General features: G+C 31.9%; 1 protein-coding gene across 2 annotated transcripts in view; it reads right to left on the reverse strand.

The window, feature by feature from the left end:
* Positions 1–19,423, reverse strand: part of LOC134707918 (uncharacterized) — a 35,363-nt gene extending 15,940 nt beyond the window's left edge. For both annotated transcript variants that reach the window (XR_010105785.1, XM_063568081.1), the window contains exons 1-3: positions 19,106–19,423; positions 3,468–3,878; positions 1,569–2,803 (exon numbers count right to left, since the gene is read on the reverse strand). Coding sequence is in view for 1 of the 2 variants with exons in the window: in XM_063568081.1 (XP_063424151.1) it covers positions 1,569–2,803; positions 3,468–3,878; positions 19,106–19,414 (1,955 nt within the window). In the remaining variant the exon portion in view is untranslated. The remainder of the gene's footprint in view (positions 1–1,568; positions 2,804–3,467; positions 3,879–19,105) is intronic.
* Positions 19,424–21,259: the final 1,836 nt, after the last annotated feature.

Genomic DNA, 21,259 nt, shown 5'->3' on the forward strand with positions numbered 1-21,259 from the left:
TAGAATTTAAAGAAATACCTAATACCTCAAAAAATGCATATACAGTGTATATACTTTAATCTATGAGCAAACATATAAGTTGCTATCCAAATAAAAACTGTTTCGTTAATCTTTTACTGTGGATTCATTTATTTTTCGTGGGTATCAATTTTCGAGGATTGAGGAAAATTGGTGTATTTTCGTGGATATTTAATAATAATTTCTTGGTTTAGGCAATTTCAGCATACAAATAATATAGAAAATTTTAATTCATTGAAATTCAGGGTTCACCTGTATCCACGAAATCCACGATAATTGATATCCAACGAATAATAATGAATTCACAGTATGTGATATTGTTATTTTGAGATGAAATTTACCATATATAACATCCTTGCTAATTAAAAAACATAAATGTACCAAAAAGTACTCACTTAGTCTGAAGGGTTGAATTCGAGATTAATTGTTAAAACATTCACCATTTTTAAAGTGGCCAGCATATGGGAAAAGTCATTATATCTCTTACAGTTTTTCTATTTAAGCATACAAAACAGAACTTCGATCATCTTGCATGCTATATTTGCTTGAATGTTTACAACCCAAAGGTAGACAGAGTTTCAATCTGTTTAATATATAATGGGATTCAATTGGACAATTCAAATTGACATACAATGTGGAACATTACATTGAAATGAAGTTAATGTTTATTGTCCAATCAAATTCCAGTATACAGTAAACATATTGAAACATACAACCTACCTGTTTTTTTATAAACATCCTAACAAATATAGAAAGGAAGTTTATCAAAGGTTTCCTTTGCATGCTTTTATAGAAGAGCTGTAATGGAAAATAGGAAAAAATATTTAAGGTTTATGACCCCTTCTGTAGCCATTTTTTTACGATCTTTTCAAACTTCAATTGTATCAAAACTACAAATATAATGAATAACAGAGATGGGCCATTTAGTACATATATACCAAGGGGAAACTTGATGGAAAGCATAAGTAATTACTGTTTCATTGCATTTACTAGAAAAAGAGTTCTTGGTGGCAAATAAACCAAGATTTTTATATTTTTTATTTTTATAGAAAATCCACAGCCTTTAAAACAGAGATTTTCGTTATAAAATTTGAAACATAGATTACTCACTTGATTTTCTATGATGTGCTAAGTGTTCAATTTCTACAAAATGTTCTAACCAACCTATTAATTCCAAAATACCTCGTGCTGAGTCACTAAGTCGAGTGCACCCTAAAAGGTGTACTTGATTTGGTCCATATTTTTATTTGTTTTAACAAATAACTACATTAATAAACTTGTTTTTAGGAAATCAATGCTAGCACTGCATGCACTAATCCTATATCTACAAAATGTACATGATCTATCAGTCATCAAATTGCCAAATATGAGAGAACAAGGATAAAGGCTGTGGATTTTCTATAAAATTTCCATGTTTCACATTGAATCAACAGAAGGTTTATACATATATATATAATCCTTAATGATATAACACACACACATTAGAAATTTATGAAATTTATATTGAATTTTGACACTTTATAGTAAACCTAAACTTTAATATTACAAACCAATTGTCTTCTCTCCAGGTTGTTTCTTTTCTTTCATCTCTTCTGTCTCTCTCGTCCAGTTGATTAACTCTCCTTCTATCACCAGTATCAGTATGTCTGTCTTGCTGTTGAGTATTTTTACTGTCAATTTGTTGATTTCCTAATCTTTCATCATGTTTTTTAAAGTCATATCTCTCAACTTGTCGATCATTCCTCCTGTATGCCTGTTTTTTGACATCATAACTTCCAATTTGACGATAGTCTTTTTTGTCATCCTGATTTCTGACGTCGTACCTCTCAATTTGTCTGTCTTCTTTTCTGATGTCATATCTTTCAATTTGTCTGTCATCTTTTCTATCATCAAATTTTCTGATATCACTTCTGTCAATATGACGATCATCCCTATAATCATCGTGTTTCCTGGCATCATTTCTATCAATTTGATGATCATCCCTCCTGTCATCACGTTTTCTTGTGTCGTATCTCTCAACGTGCCGACTGTTATCTTTGTTGTCCATATGATCAACTTTTCTAAAATCTCTGGAATCACCGACCTCATCTCTATGTTCGTATCGGCTAACATTTTTGTTGTCCATGTGATCACCTACATTCAAGTCTCTATAATCGTTGACATTATCATAATGACATTGATTTTTGTTGTCCCTATGATCAATTTTTCGATTATTTCTTTTAATGTCTCTATCATCATAATAATCATCTCTTTGATCAGTGTTTCTCTTGTCTTTCACTTCTTTAGAATAACTCCTCCTGTCTCTAGTATCATGATAATCATCCCATCTTTCATCTCTTCTTTCTTCTTTTCTTTCTACAGAATAGTTTCTTTGGTCTCTAGAATCATGATAATCATTCCTTTCATCATTAATTCTGTAATCTTTCTTTTCGTTCAAATAATTTTTCTGGTCTCTAGTACTATGGTGGTTGTCTCTCCTTTCATTGCTAACAAAATCTTTTCTCTCTTCTGAATAATTTTTCCTGTCTTTACCATCACTTCTTGATCTATCATATGACCTATCCTGTTTATTGGCTGTTAAATGGTCATGTGATTTAGAACTGGATGTTCTTTTACTAGCATCTTGTGACTGGTAATCTTGAGTTTGATTGGATATTCTGGAATATCTTTGATTGGTACCCAACTTTGGTGACAACTGTCCACTTCCTCCTAAACCAGTTTGTCTTTGAGTAAACTGTTCATTTACAGCTGCTTTGCTAAGTATATTAGCATTTGAATAAGTACCCTGCAGATAAAATAAAGATGGTAATCCTTCAAGTATATTATAAAGTATGACATGTACATATATACATCTAAATTTTCAGCAATTGTAAGCATGGTAAGCACCAAGTCCTAAAAACTTGTCACACAAGAAAGAATTGTGTCTGTTTATATACACATATAAAATTGAGAATGGAAATGGGAAATATGTCAAAGAGACATCAACACTACCATAGAACTTTCACATATTTTTACAGCAACTGCTCTAGTCACTAAGTTCTATGACAATTACTTAATAAAATAGCTTTATTGGCAATCATACACCATCTTATTTTTTATATTAGCTCCCAAGTACGTTGAAGTAATGTTTTACTGACAAACTCCATAATAATTATTTATTTCAATATTTTTTAACTCTGTACATAAGAAACAAATAAGGAAATTTGTGGCAATTTGTTCTGATAAAAAGAGTCATATTTTTTTCTATTAAGTTCATACATATCCTGTATAAATTCTATGACTTCTATTTGTACATGTATTATACTCGGTGAAATGTGCCTCAGTCAGATTAGTGACTTATAATTAGTGTCCATGTTCATATGATCACAACCTTTTAAAGGAACAGTGTGTACACAAAATTAAAAGAAAACTCAAAAGGCATGTACATTATAAATGAAATATATTTTTACCTGAGTTCCGAGACCTGTTGTTGCCATTACACCTGGCTGCAGGAATTGCTGACTTGGATAGAATCCTGCAGTGCTAACAGATTGAAGATAAGGGTTGGCATAGCTTACTACACCTGCTGGGGGAAGACTTGGCTGCAGGGGAGGGGGATGAATAGAATGTTGTTGTCCAGTCATACCAGTGGTCCAGGGAACAGCACCTGTTGCAGGAGCCAGTTGTGAATCCAATGCATGCTGGGCCTGGGCTATAACTCCTTGGATATGGACTTTACCAGATGCTGATGATGAGAATGATGGCTGAAAGGTAGAGGTAGCTGCAGCATTATCCTGAAATCTGTTTGGTCTGACTGGTTGTGGCAGATGATTATATGAGGTTGTTGATGATAATCCTATATTCTTTAATGTTGGCTGATACTGAAAAATAATAAGACAACTGAACTAGTCTATATCTTACTTGATTTTTTTCTTCAAAATACTGTAAATTCAGAAATTATTGCACTGTATTAATGCAAATAATGTGACAGGCTTATTTTTGCAATAATACAAACTTGCATGAATTAAGTCATAAGATATCTGATCTATTTACACACATCCTTACGCAAATTTTAATGAAATCGCTATAATTAATAGAGCAATTTGTACCATTCTACAGAAATTGCAAAAATAAATGCATGCATTCTGAATTCACAGTATTCTGTTGAACATGGTTTCGACACAATTTCCATGTATAATCCTATCCAATTGGTATATATGGATATATTCTTACATTTTTACATTCAATATTCCTTTACACTACAAAAAACATACATGTTGTTGAGGGTTTGGTGTTTTGAAATGATACTAGAACAGCTGATACAGCCATTTAACTGATTTCAGATTAGGTGGAGTCTACTATGCTACTGCACCCATTTTTTGTCTTAGGAACGAATATCATGTTCAGCAAATTAAACAATTATTTATGTCTGTGTCTGTACGTAGATGCCAAATAATTGCAAATTAATTTATTTCATCGTGGTTACTTTTTTATTGGTGAAAGAAGCTGGAGTGCCTGGGGAACCACCAACCTTTGGTAGGAAAACTGACAAGCCCATGTAGCCAAATGCAATTTGGCATACATATATTGTACTAGAGCACACCCGTGATATCGCGGGTCCGTGACTGAATTAAAGCATATAATACTTAGTATAAGTATTGTCATCTGATAAAGTCATGCCGATTATAAGATACACAGTTTTCTCTGCTTTCAAATCTTTGTTTGAACCCGTCGAACTGGAACTTATCAATTATTGGTAATATTAGTTATTTGGAAAACAAAAGGTCCTGGAATGGAGTATTTTTTATCAACAGCACTGTCCTATATTAGTTATAGATAAAGTTGAATTCTTTGATTAGCTGTTTTACGTCATGTCCGCTAACAAACTGAAAACTGTACCTATACGTCTTATTTTTAGTCCAGATTTTTAGTATTCGTATTGTTATCTTAGAAAGTCTTACTGATTGAAATACTACAATAGGTAACAATTTGATAATTTAGTAGTGTCAACCCTGTGAATATGACCCGTGTATATAGCATATTAATCCTGAATACACCATTTAGTGGTGCGCCAGTCAGATGCGGAACGTACAGATAAGGTAATAGGTAACTGTAACAGGTGAATATACCATTGCTATCGGTCTCGGACTCGACCCGGAACTTCTTAATTATTGGCAATATTAATTACGTGGAAAACAAAAGGGCCTGGAGGGGTGTAATTTTTAATATACACATTTGTAATATATCAGTTATATAAAAAGTTGAATTCTTTGATTCGTCGTTTTTACGTGATGACGGCTGACAAATTGGACCTCGTAATTTTAGTATTATAGATGAACTTTTATATAGCCCTGATAGAGTATACATGTACATATTTGACATATAGTCCAATGAAAAGACTTTTAACTCATATTTAGCCCTGACAGGTATTTAACATATAACAGGCTATTATTTGAACTTGGAATTATTTTTAATTATGGAATTTGCTTGATTTCTTGTTATTGAATTTTTTTATAAATTCCATGTTTATTCTGTACTGAAATGTTCTGTGCTGCGCACAATACTTTCTATTACAAAGAAAATATTATATTTTCAATAGAATGTACTGTGCCACGCACAACACTATCTAACCAAAATACAATGTAAGGAAAATGTTATGAACTGCTCAAATGATCATCATACCAAATAAACGTGGAATTTATTAAAAATTTTAAACACAAGAAATTATGCAAATTCCATAATGAACCAGATGCTCCGCAGGGCGCAGCTTTATACGACCGCAGAGGTTGAACCCTGAACAATTAGGGCAAGTATGGACACAACATTCAAGCTGGATTCAGCTCTAAATTTGGATTGTGATTAAATAGTTGACACAGCATAGGTTTCCGACACAGAATGAATGTGGTCTAATGAACTTAAAATTTTTTTTTGCCTTTGAGCAATTCACTATGCTGCTGAATATTAATCCTCTCAAAAAAATGTTTGAAGAAATTTTCTTTTTATTTATGAAATCTGAAATGAGAAAAATTGACCCCCCCCCCCAAATTTTTTTTTCACATCCCCCTTTCCCTTATTCCAAAACTTTCTAATGGAGTTTGCAACAATAACTGCTCATTTAAATATATATCATAAAATATAAAGTGCTTGTTATCACTGAATGGTAAAGATGGTTTTAATTTATCAGTTGGTATAGACTTGCTACAATTCCCTTTCTATTATTTTTCTCTCTATTTATATGTTTACTGATAAGTGCTAGCCTACTGATTGCCCTTGGAGAAAGGGGCCTTCCTCCTGCAGATGTCAGTATAATTGTAATCTCCTAGTTATAGCAGTAAAATTATTAAAGGGGCAAAATTGAAAAAAAGAAGAAAAAACATTAGGAAGGGACATGTAGCAAGTCTACAGTTGGTAGTAAAAGTGAAAATACATTGTATATTGTATAAGACAATGATTTAAGTTGATTCAACTATTATTCTGGACAAAGAAAGATAACTTTAATTGAATGAAAATTTCTTGCTATTGCACAATATTGTGCAATTAGATATTTCTTGCTATTGCGCAATACTGTGCAATTGAAAATACTTGCTATTGCACAATACTGTGAATTTATTGTCTAAAAGAAATGCACTACGAAATAACTGTGTTCTCGGTCCTAAGAGATGGATTACTGAAATCTAGATTCTGTACTTTGGCAACTTTCTTGAATGATTTGCTGGTTTCAATTTGTCAAACTCAACCAAAGTAAAGGGTTTACAAAAATTCTGTTAAAATGTGCCATTTTGGCATTCTACGGCTATAATAAGCATTTTAAAGAAGTTTACATTTTATGCCTAAGAGGCATGCTGGCTTTCTATCTGACAGTTTTTCTGTTCCTGTTATTTGTGTTTCTATGCTAAAATCAAATTTAATTAATCATTTGGGAACTCTGAATATAGAGAAAAGTAGATTATCACAGAAAAAAATGCAGCATATTTTGTATTCATGGCCCTAAGTTAAACGGTCTAATTGATGTATGTAAAATGTGAAGAGCCTTGTACATCAAATCTGTAGTCCATCACAAATATTTCATTAAATCTGTAAAAGAAGCACTTTACTATATTCAGTACACCTTACTCCTTTATAGGCTACCATTTTTTTTTTCTCTCTCTATAATAGTGAGCGGTCCAAATGTATGCCTATGGAGACTAAAACTAAATGCTAGTTTTCCATTGAAAAGTGAAAAAACTGGCCATCAGACCATATTGTCTTTCAAAAAATTTAAATGTAAGAGTCCTTTTGCTGTTATACTTCTTGTATCATAACACCTTAGCATGGAAATGAGCAAAAAGTAACAATTTTTTATCTCTGATAGCTTCTGTGTGCATTTTTATATGTCAATATGGGCTACTGCCTAAATCGACTCTAAATAATTCTCAGTACTACATGGCCCAAGACCATTTTATACTCATGTGGTATGCTTTTTGTATTTTTTCTATACATTTAAAGTACATTTAATATACATGAAAGAATAATCTGGGCTTAAAAAACTTTAAAAACTTCAAATTGGCTGAGAAAAATGCATATTTACATAAGGCTTCCCTGAAAGGGAAAATCTCTATTTTCAGGCATAGGCTAATATAATAGTTATCAAAGGTACCAGGATTATAATTTGATACGCCAGACGCGCGTTTCGTCTACATAAGACTCATCAGTGACGCTCAGATCAAAACAGTTAAAAAGCCAAACAAATACAAAGTTGAAGAGCATTGAGGACCCAAAAATTCCCAAAAGTTGTGCCAAATACGGCTAAGGTTATCTACTCCTGGGCGTAAGAAAATCCTTAGTTTTTCAAAAATTCAAAGTTTTGTAAACAGAAAATTTATAAAAATGACCATATAATTGATATTCATGTCAACACCGAAGTGCTGACTACTGGGCTGGTGATACCCTCGGGGACGAAACGTCCACCAGCAGTGGCATCCACCCAGTGGTGTAAATAGTTATCAAAGGTACCAGGATTATAATTTGATACGCCAGATAAATTTGACTTTGGAATAATTACAATACATCTGATAAATAAAATGAGTGTTCAGATGCTTTTAATACTTGATATATGATATTCAAGAGCATTTAAAAAGCAAATTTTTGCAAAAATTTCAAATTTTTAAGCCAAAATCTTGACAGTTGAAGATATTTAATTTATATGCCAAAAATAAACATCCAAATTTCAATACTAAAATGAGCCTAGATTCTCTAATATATGCCATATGGCCATGAAACTTGGCAAACTTTCTCCTAATTGACTAAGCTTAGGTGATGCAAAGTTTTATAAAGATTGGTCAAGTCTTTCTGTGCTATTAGGTCCAAGAACACAGTTATCGTCCTTTGGTTTTCGTTGTACGAATACAACCTTTCCTTTGTAGTCATAAACCTTGTGTCAAAATTTGATACTTTTCTATTGCCTTAAACTAAAGTTATAGTGCGAAAAAAAAGAAAATGCCAAATTGAGACCTTTTTGGCCACTAATTCCTATACTGTTGGGACCAAAACTTCCAAAAAGTCATATAAAAATCAAAAAATTTGAACCAACCATTTTTATCAGAAAAGTTATACAGGTTGTATAGCAGTTTGACAAACACTGATTTTGATCATTGTAAAGCTTTATATTGCCTTCACAAGGTAACGTAATTAAAATGTTTAATTGATATTATAGAGTTATCTCCCTGTAGTGTAAGGTACCACCTTAACAAAAAATTCTTTAAGTTTAATTAGTGAGGCTCATTGAAATATGTATCGACAGGATGATTCCTTAACAGAAACAATTGTTATTGTATAGAAAACATTGATTCTACATATAGACAAGGTTAAAATCAGAGAAAAATCACACTATAATATAAATAGCAAATATTTTGTCATTTTACAGATGGCCCGAGAACACAGTTATTTCGTAGTGCATTTCTTTTAGACAATAAATTCATATTAAAAAAATCGCACCTGTTCTTTCTCAAAAAGATTTTTACAGTGTAGTGTACTAACAGTGAGACAAATAATATCAAAATTATAGAAACTTCTACCAGCTCTAACTCAAATTATTGACAATTCTGTGTTAAGGGGGTGTAAAATTCAGTTGGACAGCTTCAGACGTGATAAAATTTGACCTTTTTGAACTGGACCAAATCACTACTTCACATAAAGATTCAGCACCCATATTTTTGAAATGTAATTACATCCCTCTACTTATTTCATGCATTTAATATCAAGAAATAAATTGGGAAAGTGTATCAAATTAAACATGCAAGTTATACACTGTTTACACTAGGGACTATATTCGTAGACAACAAAAACCAAAGGACGATAACTGTGTCCTTGGACCAGATGAGATGAGAAACAAAATATATCCAGATTCTTCAAAGAAAATATTTCTGTATTATATACTATCTAGAAACATTATTAACATCTGTTAGTATAATAGTCCCAGTTAACATACACCATTTTTCTCTATTAGAAGATTTAAATCCTGTAAATGTCTTTATGACAAAAAATTATTTTGAACTTTTATAATTTGGGTCAGTTATTTTCTATGTCATTTAAATATTTACTGATTAATTACTAGAATCAGGTATAGGAATGTCCTTAATAACTTCCTAATTGGTCAACATTGACAAAATGGTGAAAGCGAACTAAATTATTGTCATAACAACATAAACAGGTATTTGGTTATATTATTAGTTATTTTTTAATGACTTGTAGGTATTAACTGCAGAGTAATATGTAACCAATGTGTATCCTTAAAAACACAGTGTTTTATTCAATTTATTATCAACTATAGAATAATGTCAATGTGATTGAGAATTATATATTCAAATTAATTTAGTTGAATGTAATCAACTAGAAGAACATCTAGTGGCTGCAGGCCAATATAACAGGGTATATGCATGGGGCGTATTGCATTTCCGCTAATTATTCAAAGTCCCAATACTACGTTTCCGCAAATTTAAAGTATACGTTTCCGCAATTTGCATTTATTACTTTTCCGCAAATTTACCTGGTAAATTATAAAGATTTGAATGTACATATGTGATAATTTTTTTATTTTTTTTATTTTTAATAAAACAAATGTTCTGATCTCAGTATAGCTACAATTTTCTAGATATAACTAGTTGACTCGGGTAAGGATGAGTTAAACTTCATTGAGAAATCTTTGGTTTGGCTTACTTGTTGCCTTTATTTACTTGCCAACTGACATGATTAAAGAATGCTTTGTTGAATACATTTTAATGATGTTTTTTACTTACTTGTTATGATGACCTTTAACTTAATGCATATTTATTTTTTATTATAGCTTTGCTTTCGATCAATAGGTATTCCTTAGTTATTTGCAGAAAAGTAATAATTTATTTTTTCCGGAATAGTTACTTTTTTTCCGGAAAAGTAAGATATTTATTTGCGGACACGTAAACTTTTTTTCCGGAAACGTTATCTTTTTTTCGCGGAAAAGTAATGCCAATTTGCGGAAACGTAAAACGCCGTATGCATGATAAACAAATATAATATACAGAAACAAAAGAAACCCATTGAAGAATCTATATGTGCCTGTCCAGGGCCTGTATTTCAGTTAGTGGTTGTAGTTTGTTGTATATCATATTTGTTAAATACCTTCATTGTTATGTTCAAAAATCAGGATGTTTATTTCTCCATTGAAGTTTTTCATTTCGGGCCAAATATCACCATCCATTCTCCTTTAAGGTGGCTTGGGGCCTATTCAAAGTTTCTATCAGAAGTGCCTTATTTTTTGTTATTTCATTCTTTAAAGAAATTGAATCAAATTGGTCGAAAAAAATAGGGGGTCACGGACCATTTAAGCTCAACATTTTACTTTTAAACAGGTATGTAAAAGGGACCATTTTTCAATGAAATGATAGGGAAAATAGAGGTGTTGACATATTTTTATCGGATTATCAAAAAAACGTTCTATGACAATTGGTCCAGAATTGTAATATAAAAAGCTGAAATAAAGCTTTGAAGAATGAGCAAATAAAATAAATAGGTCACCGATTAAGGAAAAAAACATATTTTGGCTTAAAACCCAAATTTTGGCGGGTAAATTTTGAAAATGGGTGAAATGTCATTTTGACCCTTAAACAAATACGGATTATAACGAAAATATTCTATTGTTCACATAACTACAATGATTTAACATTTCTAATCAATCAAAATATTTCAAAAAATTATATCGAATTTACATCAAATACTTTTGTCATTCATGCGTGAAATTGTGCGCAGTCGAATAGTCCAGAGGCTAGCCACCTTAACTATTTGGACATTGACAAGAATGCAAATATAACTTTTATGGTTATGGACTTTCTGAATTAATTTTCCTTTAAGTTCATTATTTTTGTGATTTTATTTTTTATCTTGAATTTTCAGATCATGGCATCCAGTAAACCTATTCGATGTGGACCTTGTAAAGAAGGAAAAGTAAACACTAAAGCTGATATCTGGTGTTACAACTGTGATGAAGGATTATGCTCAACATGTTCTGGTCATCACAGAAGATCCAAAGGAACACGTGATCATAAGACTATTGGTATCAAAAGTTATAAACCATCTGTCCAAGCTATCAAAACAGAATGTGACAAACATGGTCAGCAACTCAACCTGTACTGCCCCAGTCATTTAATGCCTTGCTGTGATGAATGTATATCCAATAGTCATTCAAAGTGTATGGGAATAAAAAGTTTAGCTAGCGTTGTGGAGAAAACCAAGATTGAAAAATCTAAAGAATCTGTAGAGAAAGAAATTAACTCCATCTTGCAACTCTTAGGTAAAATTGTAAATGATAATTCACAAAACATTAAAAGAGGAGAACAAGAATATGAAAGCATAAAGGAATTCATTGTGAAAATACGCAATGAAATAGATAAACATTTATCCCACCTAGAAAAGAAGATCTACCAAGAAGCAGAAACCATTTTGAATCAGGAAAAATCAAAAGCCAAAGATTTAATAACTGAAATTGAAGAAAAACAGAAAAACTTAAAGAAAATGCAAGACCAGCTACATTGTACATACAGTCATACCACATGCCTCAAAACTCCAATCATTTCTAGGAGTACATCAGATTGAACAACAAGTACATCAATGTCAACGATACATAGATGATCTGGAAAAGGACGACAGGGCAAAAGGATTTAACATCAGAATGGAGAAAAACAATGAAGTAGAAAAGACAATAAAAAACTTAGGATCCTTAGGAGAATTAACCGTTGTTAAAACAGATATGGATTTGAAGAAAGAGACAGGTGTGAGAAGGGAAGCACAAGTAAAATCACAAGAACAATCAAACATAAACCACATGACAATGAACATTGAGATAGAGATAGAGATCAACATGGATAGGTCGGTGAGTGACATGATTTGTCTGAGTGATGGAAGACTTATAATAGTGGAAAGGTATTTTGCAGTTAACCTACTTTCTCATGATGGCAGACTACTGAAACATTTACCTATACCTGGCCATGGTAAACCTTTCGGTGTTACACAGATCAATCAGAACACTATTGCCATAACTTATCCCTATGAGAATGCAATTAAGATCTTCAATATAGAGAATGAAACAGTAACCAAAGTTATCACATTAGATAGAGAATGCAGTGGATTATCCTCATCAGATGATTCTCTTGTTGTAGGTTTGAATAATGATGAAATCCGTATTATAAACTTGGAAGGAAATACACTGAAGTCAATACAAGTTGCGTGTGCATCAGACCTGGATTTCCTTGTTTACTGTAATGATAGAGTAATCTATAGTGGCTATAATGCAGTTTACTGTGTTGATCAATCAGGTAAACAGATCTGGCAATATATACAGGATTTAACAGGACCAAAGGGACTTTGTACAGATACTTATGGTAACATTATAGTAGCAGACCGTAACTCTCATAGAATAATAGTTATATCAAAAGATGGAAAGGAAAGTAAAGTACTGATCAGTGATGGACTGGAGTATCCTACATGTCCTAAATGTATTTGTTTGAAACAAAATGAGTCTTCAGGTTTTATTTGTCATATGAATGGCACATACTTGGCAAAATTCAATTTATCTTCTGAATGAACAATATACTTGATAGTCCAATGATACATGTACATATACTATAACTAACAACTTGTTATTTATATTTATTTAATATCATACAGAATCAGTAAACTAAGTTGAGTCTGCCATCACTTATTTAGGAACATATCCTGAGTTAAGATCTTACCATTATCTCGGAAATCTATACTACTACTCTAAAATAATGAGGTTCAATGTGTTAGTCATCACGATTTAAATTCAGTTAATCAAAGAATTCAACTTTATCTATAACTAATATAGGACAATGGCTTCCATTAAAGTTACACCACTCCAGCCCTTTTGTTTTCCACAGTTTTCTGTTCTACCCCAGCCAGGTATATGGAAAATTAAAGGGGGTTCAATTTCCATAAAATACCAGGTCAAATCAGTTGCCAAGACCAATAGTATTTAACACATGTATGTAGCTTCCTGTTGAAGTAAGAAAACCAGTAACAATAACAGTTTGAATGCAGAGAAAACTGTGAACCCCATCAGCATGACATTTATCAGACGACAATACAAATACTAAAAATCCAGGCTAAAATTGATCTTGTGAGTTCATCAAGAGCAAAAAATTTAATTTCATCAACAGAATTATCATATTATAAACCCTGATGTTTTTTTGTACTTTTGGTCCTAGACATTTAAACAAGTTTGCACATACTGAAATGTATTATAACATCTATAAAATAGATAGATGAGGTATGATTGCCAATCAGACAACAATTAGTCAAAGTTGCCTGTTTGTTCTTAAATTATCTTTAAATAATAATGAGGGAGTAAAGGTCAAATGTATCCTGCCATACAGACATGTTCACCTTACAAATATTTCATTCAATAAATATAGATGACCCATTGCTTAATGTACCTGATAAACTGATGAAAAATTAACATGCAAAAATGATATTTGACCATGAAAATGAGGCCAAGGTCATATGAACCCTGCCATACAGACATAATACACCTTACAATTCCTGTATACACAAAAATGAAAGATATGGTTGACTTACTGCTTATAATATTTGATTAACAGACAAAGCTATGAAAACTGAAAATTGACCAATGATGCATGAAAATGAGGTCAAGGTCAGATGAACCCTGCCTGATAGACAAATACACCAAATAAAGATGACCAATTTCTTTTAAAATGAACCTGATAAACTGGGATAACATAAAACCAGATGCTCCGCAGGGCGTAGCTTTATACGACCGCAGAGGTTGAACCCTGAACAGTTGGGGCAAGTATGGACACAACATTCAAGCTGGATTCCGCTCTAAATTTGGATTGTGATTAAATAGTTGACACAGCATAGGTTTCTGACACAGAATGAATGTATTCAAATAAACTTAAAATTTTTGTTTTCTCTTAGAGCAATTCACTATGCTGTTGAATATTAATCCTCTCAAAAAAATGTTTGAAGAAATTTTCTTTATATTTATGAAATTTCAAATGAGAAAAATTGAACCCAATTTTTTAATCACATCCCCCTTTCCCTTATTCCAAAACTAATTTCAATTAAAATATTCTAATGGAGTTTGCAACAATTACTACACATTTAAATACATCATAAAATATTAAGATGTAAAAAAACTGCTTGTTATCACTGAATGGTAAAGATTATTTAAATTTATCAGTTGGTAGTAAAAAGTGAATATACATTGTATATTGTATATAACAAAGATTTAAGTTGATTCTGGACAAAGAAAGATAACTCCAATTAAAAAAAATTCTTGCAGATATTTCTTGCTGACTATACTGGACAAAGAAAGATAACTCTTAATTAATTTTTTTTTAGCTATTTCACAATATTGTGAAATTAGATATTTCTTGCCATTGCACAATACTGTGCAATTGAAAAGACTTGCTATTGCACAATACTTAATATAATAATTTTAGATCCTGATTTGGACCAACTTGAAAACTGGGCCCATAATCAAAAATCTAAGTACATGTTTAGATTCAGCATATCAAAGAGGCCAAAAATTAAGAATCTACATACACAGTTAGATTCGGCATATTACAGAACCCCAATTATTCAATTTTGATGAAATCAAACAAAATTTAATTTTGGACCCTTTGGGCCCCTTTTTCCTTAACTGTTGGGACCAAAACTCCCAAAATCAATACCAACCTTCCTTTAATAGTCATAAACCTTGTGTTTAAATTTCATAGATTTCTATTTACTCATACTAACGCTATGGTGCGAAAACCAAGAAAAATGCTTATTTGGGTCCCTTTTTGGCCCCTAATTCCTAAACTGTTGGGACAGAAACTCCCAAAATCAATACCAACCTTCCTTTTGTGGTCATAAACATTGTGTTTAAATTTCATTGATTTCTATTTACTTTAACTAAAGTTATTGTGCGAAAACCAAGAATAATGCTTATTTGGGCCCTTTTTTGGCCCCTAATTCCTAAACTGTTGAAACCAAAACTCCCAAAATCAATCCCAACCTTTTTTTTTGTGGTCATAAACCTTGTGTCAAAATTTCATAGATTTCTATTAACTTAAACTAAAGTTATAGTGCGAAAACCAAGAAAATGCTTATTTGGGCCCTTTTTGGCCCCTAATTCCTAAAATGTTGGGACCAAAACTCCCAAAATCAATACCAGCCTTCCTTTTATGGTCATAAACCTTGTGTTAAAATTTCATAGATTTCTATTAACTTTTACTAAAGTTAGAGTGCGAAAACTAAAAGTATTCGGACGACGACGACGACGACGACGACGACGACGACGACGACGACGACAACGACGACGACGACGACGACGACGACGACGACGCCAACGTGATAGCAATATACGACGAAAATTTTTTCAAAATTTGCGGTCGTATAAAAAGTAACATTAACCACTGAACCATACAGATGGGTCAAGGTCATATGAAACCTGCCAATGAGATAGACATGTACACCTTACAATCAATCGATTGCTTATAGTAAACCATAATAAAAAGACCAAACCACAAAAACTAAACTTATTTAATGAACCATAAAATAAAGGTTAAGGTAAGATGAAACATGTGTGTCCAACATTTTACATATTACAATCCTTCTTTACGAAAAATTTATTAAACCTATTGCTCATAGTTTCTGGGATACAGACTTGACCACCAAACTTTAACCTTCATCACTTATCTATGAATTGAGGATAAGGTTCAGGTGAACCATGTCTGATAGATATATAGAAGTTGCAAGGATACCATACCAAATATAATACTCATAATAAGTTAGAAATTCACATAAAAAAAATCTCTCAACAATGAAAAAGATGTCAAGGGCAATGGAAGCATGACAGACATGAACTTTGTAACATAAGGTATCTGCATATGAGATATGAAGCATCTATGTCTTCTACCATCTGAAATATAAAGCGTTATACAAAAAGTTGATGATGTCACTGCTGACCCTGGATTTCTATATATCCCTTTGTCTCACAGTCACAGTCAAGACAAAAATGGCTACCAATCAGTAGCTTTTATATAGACGTTGGTGCACTATAAATTCAGAAATTAATGCGAGGTTTTTATTACTGCAAAAAATGAGACAGAGTTGTAAAAGCAAATCAGATGCTCCCCAGGGCGCAGCTTTATACGACAGCAGAGGTTGAACCCTGAAGGGTTGGGGCAAGTATGGACACAACATTCAAGCTAGATTCAGCTCTAAATTTGGATTGTGATTAAATAGTTGACACAGCATAGGTTTCTGACACAGAATGAATGTGGTCTAATGAACTTAAAAATTTTGTTTTGCCTTTGAGCAATTCACTATGCTGTTGAATATTAATCCTCTCAAAAAAATGTTTGAAAAAAAATTTCTTTTTATTTATGAAATTTCAAATGAGAATTATTGACCCCCCCCCCCCCCTCCCCAATTTTTTTTTCACATCCCCCTAACCTTTATTCCAAAACCGATCTCAATTCAAATTTCTAATGGAGTTTGCAACAATAATCACTCATTTAAATACATCATAAAATATCAAAATGTAAAAAAAGTGATTGTTATCAACGAATGGTAAAGATTGTTTTAATTTATCAGTTGGTAGTAAAAGTGAATATACATTGTATATTGTATAAAACATTGATTTAAGTTGATTCAACTACTATTCAGGACAAAGAAAGATAACTCCAATTGAAATTTATTGCTATTGCACAATATTGTGCAATTAGATATTTCTTGCTATTGCGCAATACTGTGCAATTGAAAATACTTGCTATTGCACAATATTGTGCAATTGAAGATTTCTTGCTATTGTGCAATACTGTGCAATTGAAAATTTCTTGCTATTGCACAATACTGTGCAATTGAAGATTTCTTGTTATTGCTGAGTACTGTGCAATTGAAAATTTCTTGCTATTGCACAATACTTAATATAATAATTTAAGATCCTGAGTTGGACCAACTTGAAAACTGGGCCCATAATCAAAAATCTAAGTACATGTTTGGATTCAGCATATCAAAGAACCCAACCGATTCAATTTTTGTCAAAATCAAACTAAGTTTAATTTTGGACCCTTTGGACTTTAATGTAGACCAATTTGAAAACAGGACCAAAAATGAAGAATCTACATACACAGTTAGATTTGGCATATCAAAGAACCCCATTTATTCAATTTTTGATGAAATCAAACAAAGTTTAATTTTGGACCCCGATTTGGACCAACTTGAAAACTGGGCCAATATTCAAAAATCTATGTACATTTTTAAATTCAGCATATCAAAGAACCCAACCGATTCAATTTTTGTCAAAATCAAACTAAGTTTAATTTTGGACCCTTTGGACTTTAATGTAGACCAATTTGAAAACAGGACCAAAAATGAAGAATCTACATACACAGTTAGATTTGGCATATCAAAGAACCCCATTTATTCAATTTTTGATGAAATCAAACAAAGTTTAATTTTGGACCCCGATTTGGACCAACTTGAAAACTGGGCCAATATTCAAAAATCTATGTACATTTTTAAATTCAGCATATCAAAGAACCCAACCGATTCAATTTTTGTCAAAATCAAACTAAGTTAAATTTTGGACCCTTTGGACTTTAATGTAGACCAATTTGAAAACAGGACCAAAAATGAAGAATCTACATACACAGTTAGATTCGGCATATCAAAGAACCCCAATTATTCAATTTTTGATGAAATCAAACAAAGTTTAATTTTGGACCCTTTGGGCCCCTTATTCCTCAACTGTTGGGACCAAAACTCCCAAAATCAATACCAACCTTCCTTTTATGGTCATAAACCTTGTGTTTAAATTTCATAGATTTCTATTTACTTATTCTAAAGTTATGGTGCAAAAACCAAGAAAAATGCTTATTTGGGTCCCTTTTTGGCCCCATATTCCTGAACTGTTGGGACATCAACTCCCAAAATCAATACCAGCCATCCTTTTGTGGTCATAAACATTGTGTTTAAATTTCATTGATTTCTATTCACTTAAACTAAAGTAAGTGTGCGAAAAACCAAGAATAATGCTTATTTGGGCCCTTTTTTGGCCCCTCATTCCTAAACTGTTGGAATCAAAACTCCCAAAATCAATCCCAACCTTTCTTTTGTGGTCATAAACCTTGTGTCAAAATTTCATAGATTTCTATTAACTTAAACTAAAGTTATAGTGCGAAAACCAAGAAAATGCTTATTTGGGCCCTTTTTGGCCCCTAATTCCTGAAAATGTTGGGACCAAAACTCCAAAAATCAATCCCAACCATTTTTTAGTGGTCATAAACCTTGTGTTAAAATTTCATAGATTTCTAATCACTTTTACTAAAGTTAGAGTGCGAAAACTAAAAGTATTCGGACGTCGACAACGACGACGCCAACGTGATAGCAATATATATGACGAAATTTTTTTCAAATTTTGCGGTCATATAAAAATAATTCCAAGTTCAAATAGTAGCCTGTTAATTATGTTACAACGTATTTTGACTATTGAATTTTATTATACCCTTAGATTCTATCTAGTAATTTTTATAATTATAAAACTGACAACCACAAAAAAAAATAAACCTACTATTATGAGGTCCACTTTACCATCATATACAGGTCCCCATGTGACTTGATATGGTGTGTTTGATATGCACAAGCTTTTAACATCATCTTCATGGCTCCCGCTTGATAAACGTTGATGAAATTTCCATTTCTGAACATGAGTCTGCAGCTGTCTTAAACGGAAACATCTGTACCCACAGAGAGAACAATAAAACGGCACTGTATGAATAGGAGCGTGTTCTTTGACCACATGATATATAGCTTCACCTTTAACCCCATCAAAGTTACATCCTTTTTTGACACACTTGAATCTTGCTGTTTCTTCATTCATTTTATATCTAAAATAAAAACATAAAAAGTTCAGGCAGGATTATCTTGCTGGGTTGAAGACCCATTGGTCATAGTTTGTGATGGTTTTCTGTTCGTTGGTCTGGTTGTTGTCACATTCCCTGTTTCCTTTCTCTACTCTTAAGCTTAAATTGCATAAAATAAATACTGTAACTTGTACATACTTTGTATTTCGCAAACCTGTAGATGATTTAATAGGTAACGGAAAAAAAGTCACAGGAAAAAACACAATACATAAAATTGAGAAAGGAAATGGGGAATGTACATCATTTAGTGTACATTGTATGTTTGAGTAAAAATTATTTTTCAGAAGAATGTTTGGATGCACATGAAACAGTTGCTACATTGTATGTACATGTATGCATCTAATAATTAAACTGGAGTATTTGAATGCATAGAAAAAAGTCATAATAAACTTATATCAGACCAATTACCTTAAGTGTAAGGGGTAAATTTCCAAAACCAATAGAGAGACAATTTAACTCATTACATGTGACATAATGTATAAACTAATAAAAGTGTAATACAATATAATTATGTGGTCATGCCATATACTGAGTTTCTAACTTTGACTAAAATTAGAGAAAATTGTTGCTGTTTAACTCACATCTCCTTCACGTGCTTCATAAGAGATATTTAACAAAATTAATTACAAAAAAATGTACATGTATCACTAGTACAACAGCATGTATTTGTAATGCATATCTCAATTTCCAAAGCTAAAGAGTATAAAACTGTATTAAAATATGTTCATTTCCATATAAAATATATATATTGGGAATTTTTTTCCAAAAATATGTTTATATAAATATATGAGGTCATATGACCATTTCATCAAATAAATACATGTATGTGCAGACCATAATGACTGTTTAATACAAAATATAAATTGTAACTTTTTTTTTTGTGACTGCTTTTCTTGTGACTTTTTTTTCTACATTCCTTTAATTGTGTTTTTGTTTTTTAAAATATTCTAATGGAGTTTGCAACAATTACTACACATTTAAATACATCATAAAATATTAAGATGTAAAAAAACTGCTTGTTATCACTGAATGGTAAAGATTATTTAAATTTATCAGTTGGTAGTAAAAAGTGAATATACATTGTATATTGTATATAACAAAGATTTAAGTTGATTCTGGACAAAGAAAGATAACTCCAATTAAAAAAAATTCTTGCAGATATTTCTTGCTGACTATACTGGACAAAGAAAGATAACTCTTAATTAATTTTTTTTTAGCTATTTCACAATATTGTGAAATTAGATATTTCTTGCCATTGCACAATACTGTGCAATTGAAAAGACTTGCTATTGCACAATACTTAATATAATAATTTTAGATCCTGATTTGGACCAACTTGAAAACTGGGCCCATAATCAAAAATCTAAGTACATGTTTAGATTCAGCATATCAAAGAGGCCAAAAATTAAGAATCTACATACACAGTTAGATTCGGCATATTACAGAACCCCAATTATTCAATTTTGATGAAATCAAACAAAATTTAATTTTGGACCCTTTGGGCCCCTTTTTCCTTAACTGTTGGGACCAAAACTCCCAAAATCAATACCAACCTTCCTTTAATAGTCATAAACCTTGTGTTTAAATTTCATAGATTTCTATTTACTCATACTAACGCTATGGTGCGAAAACCAAGAAAAATGCTTATTTGGGTCCCTTTTTGGCCCCTAATTCCTAAACTGTTGGGACAGAAACTCCCAAAATCAATACCAACCTTCCTTTTGTGGTCATAAACATTGTGTTTAAATTTCATTGATTTCTATTTACTTTAACTAAAGTTATTGTGCGAAAACCAAGAATAA

Source organism: Mytilus trossulus, chromosome 2 (assembly GCF_036588685.1).
Source record: "Mytilus trossulus isolate FHL-02 chromosome 2, PNRI_Mtr1.1.1.hap1, whole genome shotgun sequence".
NCBI classification, from domain to species: domain Eukaryota; kingdom Metazoa; phylum Mollusca; class Bivalvia; order Mytilida; family Mytilidae; genus Mytilus; species Mytilus trossulus.